At 41.6% G+C, this 5,672-nt stretch overlaps 1 protein-coding gene across 1 annotated transcript; it reads left to right on the top strand.

Annotated features, from left to right (window-relative positions):
• Nucleotides 1-4,126: 4,126 nt before the first annotated feature.
• LOC110563044 (olfactory receptor 11A1) lies at nucleotides 4,127-5,171 on the top strand. The gene has a single exon (XM_021659985.2). It carries the CDS (start codon nucleotides 4,159-4,161, stop codon nucleotides 5,095-5,097), a length of 939 nt encoding a protein of 312 aa, XP_021515660.1. The 5' UTR covers nucleotides 4,127-4,158; the 3' UTR covers nucleotides 5,098-5,171.
• Nucleotides 5,172-5,672: the final 501 nt, after the last annotated feature.

The following is a 5,672-nucleotide window of genomic DNA, read 5'->3' as shown; positions in this document are numbered from 1 at the left end:
TGGTTCTGTGGAACACCATTTGCTATCATCTGTTCCTACTCCTTTCTCTCCCTCTATCTTCTCTATATGCATGCAAAGGGAAAACATGCAAAGATTCACATCAGATTCTTACATTGGACTGAGGAGACCATGATAGACTAGATGTATATTGGTTGATTTAGAATCTATTATATTTTTATTTTGTCTTTCTTTCCATTTGTTACATTGTGCAACTATATGAAAGAAAAATATAGCTGATATGAATCTCATCTGGTATGGAGTATGAGTTAGGGTATCATAGCATCATAGGTGAATTTGTTGCTGAATAATTGGAAAGAGGCTGGGAGTTGGCAGTGAGATGCCTTGGGGGCAGGCATTTCCCCCCAGTGGGATGGAAGGAAGGTTTCTTGTAGTTCTTTTAGATTCTGCTCCAGTTTTGGTCAAGCCAACATTCAGGAATTCTTTAAAAACTAGGAATAATACCTCAGTGGGTTGCCTCATCTTGTTCATTTATGGCTGCTGTGTAAATCTGTAATTTGCTCTCTGGGGTCTCTTCTGCCAACCTTCCCTTGTGATAAAAGGGCTCACAGTGAAAGGGCAGGATGGCTTGGGAGCTAGAAGAGGGCATGGAGGCTGGAGAGACCAGCTCAGAGTTGGAAGGTGACAAGGGAGGTGTTTCTAGTCAAGACCTTGTATTATTTCAAAAAGGAAAAAGCTGAATTGGAAAATTCAGCCATTCTGAAGTCTTCAAGCAAACTTTACCTTTTCTTCAGTTTTGTCCGTGGAGAGCAGGCTGCTCTCTAAAGCTTCCCAGGTGAACTCCTATTTATGTATAACATTTCACAGCTTAGTTCATAGAACCTTTAAAAGAGCTAAAAGGCTAGTTTTGACAGCAATTTTCCTCTAATTAGTAACAGATTTCCATTAACCTTGAAATCCCAAAAGCCATTTTGAAGTAAGCATTTCAGGAAATCCCCTTTGATTCTTTCAAGGTCCTGATGTTACTGTTTTCTCCACTGGATCATTAAAAGATGATTCCAGGTGTCCCCTCACTTCCTGGTCATTTAGAGGAAGAGGCAGGCACTCCCTGCTCTGGTTTTTGTGCTGCTATGGACACACAGCAAATGTTCTTGTCTTGGCCCTTGTACCTTATTCTCACAGTATGGGAAAACTTGAATATGCTTAAAATTATATGAATTTAATTTAAATCCTTTGAAATTTATTTATTGTTTGTCATTCATAAAATAACATGTTTATCATATATTATAAAGTACATAAGAGAGTAAAATTTTCTTATGTTTTAAAGGTAAGTTGCAAATTATAATTCAGCATCTATTCCTTTAAATGTCACATTAACTGCTTGGCCAGAGTGGTGATGATTTTAGCTGAGAGCTCTCTGTTGTCTCAGAGTCTGTGTCGGTTGGATGAGAGCTGCATCTCTAACCTAGGATTATCTGGGAGTCATTGCTCATTAGACAAGTAGACAGATATTTTTCAATATTTTCATTTTCTGACCAGTTAATATGATCAAAGTCAACCATCCTCCCATCCTGGGAGTTTTACAACTGCAAATTCTTTAATGTCTACTTAAACCTATGGTAATACATGTTTTCATTTACCTCTGAAGTTCTAAAATCTGAATTTTCTATTCTTCCTTTTTTCCCCTAACTCCTCATGCCTTGGACAGTGGGGTTGGTTATGTCATATTCTGAAAATCCTAATGATCTTTCTTTTTTATATAAACACACTTCATGTGGAGAACTTTAAAGATGCTGAAGACCAGGTCCATGAGAGGTTTACTGGGCTGATTACTATACTTACCTGTGTTTGATAGTAAGGATACAAAGTGCAGATTTGACTTAGAGTAGATAGAATAATCAAGAAATTACAGGGTGAGGGAGTGCACAGTTCATGCCACACAGAGCTGCAGATGGAGCAGTGGGCAGGGAGGGTACTGAGAGAAAGAGCTGGAGATGGAAGCCGACTCTGTACAGAACCCCGGTCAGGAGAAACCACACAGACTTACCTCAGAGGAGAGGTTGTTTTACATATTAGGTATTTGTTGTACGACTTTGTTGTTCACCATAGTAGACTGAAAATTTATCTCCTGGGGGTGTGGTTAATCCCAGCATCTGGGAGGGCAGCCTTTGCTGAATGAACTTGCTTTTCATCTGCACCATGCCACTCTGCTGGCTAGTAGCTCTCAGCCAGACTTTGAGGCCAACAGGGAAAAGTAGTAGATACAGTTTGTGACCAACAGAGGGGCCACACTCAACTGCTGACCACCTCTCTATCTTACCTCTTCTTGATCAATGGTTCTCAACTTTCCTAGTACTGTTGTGATCCTCAACCACAAAACTACTTCATTGCTACCTCATAATGGCGATTTTACTACTGTTATGGATATCAATGGAAGTATATGATATACAGGGTATCTGTCAAAGGGTCATCTGACCCACAAAGAGGTCACAACCCACAAGTTGAGAACCACTATTCTTGATATCATTCGGCGATGAATCTCCTTGATTATTCTTGGCTACTTAGCTCTGCAGTCTCTTTCATTCTCACATGTGGCAACATATCTTGCCTAAGAATCTAGTCATGGTTTCCTTTCTGTCTGGAATACCCTCACCTACTTTTACATTTTCCACAGCTTTAGCAGGCTATTCAGCACCACTTCTCTGGGAACTATTTCAATCAGGTTTAATTCATCATCTTCCTCTCAGTGTGCTGCAATTATCGACTGATGTGTGTATCTATAACATAAGGCTCCTTAAGGTAAAGGCCTGTTTTTATTGTAATCCTCAAGGTTTAAAATGATATGCTGTATATATTCAGTATGAGATTGCTAAAGAAAGAAATGTGGTTAGGCAAGAAGACCTCAGGGGAGACATGAAACAAGCTATCTTGTTATATCATTAATTATTATTAATTATTATATCTCTAGAATGTAACACTAGTGCTACACAGGACAAAAGAATGTGATTCCATGCAATATACAGATTTAGTCTGTGGCAAAGGCATAAACAACATACAGTTTCCTGAGACTCTTGGCCCTGAGCCATTCAGTTTCACCTTCTTAGGCAGTGGTTGTGGGGTGTTTGTGTTAGACAGCTTGGATTTTATGTTATAATGGTGTATGCTTGTGTTACCACTATGGAGTAGAAACAGTTTAAATTTTATGAGACTATGTGTGTGGTTTTCTCTTGCTTTCTCCTCAACCATTCTCCTTTGCTGCCAGCAATCCCATATATTCTTTCTGTACTAAAAGCCAGACATCACTTGGTCGGCACGTGAAGTCACACCTGCTACACCAGGATCACCTCAGCTGTTCAGAAGCACTGTGCTCCATCAAACCTCTGCACCTACACATCTTTGCACACGGACACTTCCCAGTTCACTGTCTTCTGGCTGGCCCATTGCAATCTGGCTTATATAGGCTTACCTGCTACTGTCTTCAGGAAGCTTCCCTGATCTTGATCCCCACGCCCTCTGCTCCACAACCTGAGTCTGAGGTTCTCTTCTTTTTGCTTCCACAGCTCCTGCACTTCCCTCTCACCATCACTTAGCACACCTTAACTAAAACCTCTAGTGAGCTAAAAGAAAAGAAAAGAAAAACCAGGAAAAACCAGTATTTTAGAAGGTTATTTTGATAAAAGATTCTCAAAACTAAAGACGAGAAGGCTACCCAGTGGGCCATTGTGCACACTGGGTATAGATGAAGACACGATAAGAAATCAAAGGAATTGGTGATCCTTATATGACTGTGATGGAGACCAGAGAGGCTGTTGAGGTAAAGATGATTAACAGTGACCATGAAATTCCAGCAAACATTTTAATTCTTTTGTGGTAGTTTTGGCTGTGGTTATAGAAGCTAAAAGTTTGTTGTCAAGAGACACACATGGTGGTCACTACACAAAAGTTTTGGGTTTTATTGAGATACTGAATATCGGTAAGCTTTCTTAGGCCTCTAGGAATATGCTACATTAAAGAGTATGGAGAAAGAAGAGCTGAAGTGATAATAACTAAAACAAGAAAAAGATAAAGACTAGTTTAATCCATCCTTACTTTTTACTCTGTCGTCTTGTTTTGACACTAACAATCTTAGAGCTGCAAGAGAAAACGGACATGCAAATTTCTCCAGTTACTGTTAAGCCCTGCAGAAAACTGAATGATCCCATGGAAAGCATCTCCAGAGGAAACCAAACTGTCACTGAGTTTGTACTTCTTGGCTTCCATGAAGTCCCTGAGCTATTCCTCCTGTTCTTTTCTGTGTTCACCATCGTCTATGCCTCCATCATCACAGGGAACATACTCATTGCGGTGGTAGTGGTCAGCTCCCAGAGACTTCACACACCTATGTATTTCTTTCTGGCAAACCTGTCCTTCATCGAGATTGTCTATACCTCCACAGTGGTACCCAAAATGTTGGAGGGCTTCCTGCAGGAGGCCACCATCTCTGTGTCTGGCTGCTTGCTCCAGTTCTTCATCTTTGGCTCTATGGCTACAGATGAATGTTTCTTGCTGGCTGTGATGGCCTATGATCGCTACCTTGCAATCTGTCACCCCTTACGATACCCACTCCTGATGGGGCCTCAGTGGTGCCTGAGGCTGGTGCTCACAGTCTGGCTGTCTGGCTTCATGGTAGATGGACTGGTTGTTGCTCTGATGGCCCAGGTGAGGTTCTGTGGCCCTAACCAAATTGATCACTTTTACTGTGATTTCTCACCTCTGATGGTTCTGGCTTGCTCAGATACTGGAGTGGTCCAGGTGACTACATTTATTCTCTCTGTTGTCTTCCTGACTGTCCCCTTTGGGCTGGTTCTGATCTCCTATGCTCAGATTGTGGCAACTGTGATGAGAGTTCCCTCTGGGGCCAGGACAAAGGCCTTCTCCACCTGCTCCTCTCACCTGGCTGTGGTGTCCACGTTCTATGGAACACTCATGGTCTTGTACATTGCACCCTCGGCTGTCCATTCCCAGCTCCTCTCCAAGGTGGTTGCCCTGCTCTACACAGTGGTCACTCCCATCTTCAACCCTGTCATTTACACCTTGAGGAACCAGGAGGTGCATCAGGCACTAAGAAGCCTTTTCTTTTGCAAACCAACTGAAATGTGACCTAAGAAGGAGGGCAGTCAAGATTTTTCTATTAGACTTTCAGTTTCTTGATTGAAAACTCTCCCACAACGGGCTGAGGATGAATAACTTTGTTCTTCCTCAGAATTCCCCTTTAGTCTTCTGAACTATGCCCAGGGGAAGATAATAGTTCAGCATTTTTCAAATGTTAGTGTGGTGGTTTGAATGAGAGTAGCCCCATTGGCTCATTGCTTTGAATGCTTTGTCATCAGGGAGTGGCACCTTTTGAGAAGATTAGGAACTGTGGCCTTGGAGGATGTGTCACTGGGGGTGTGCTTTGAGCTTTCAAGAATTCAAGCCAGGCCCAGTGGCTTTTTCTCTTCTTGCTGCCATGGATCAGATGTAGAACTCTCTGCTACTTCACCAGCACCATGTCTGCCTGTGTGCTGCCATGCTTCTTGTCATGATGATGGACTAAACCTCTGAAACTGTAAGCAAGCCCCAATTAAATGCTTTCTTTTAAAATATTGTCATGGTCATGGTGTTTCTTTATAGCAATAGAATACTGACTAAGGCAATTAGTTTAAAAGATTATATAAACTAATATAAGTTTTTAA

This window comes from Meriones unguiculatus, chromosome 16, assembly GCF_030254825.1.
Source record: "Meriones unguiculatus strain TT.TT164.6M chromosome 16, Bangor_MerUng_6.1, whole genome shotgun sequence".
Classification (NCBI taxonomy): Eukaryota; Metazoa; Chordata; class Mammalia; order Rodentia; family Muridae; genus Meriones; species Meriones unguiculatus.
Note: the sequence above shows the minus strand (reverse complement) of the source record. Positions and strands in the feature narration are given on the sequence as shown.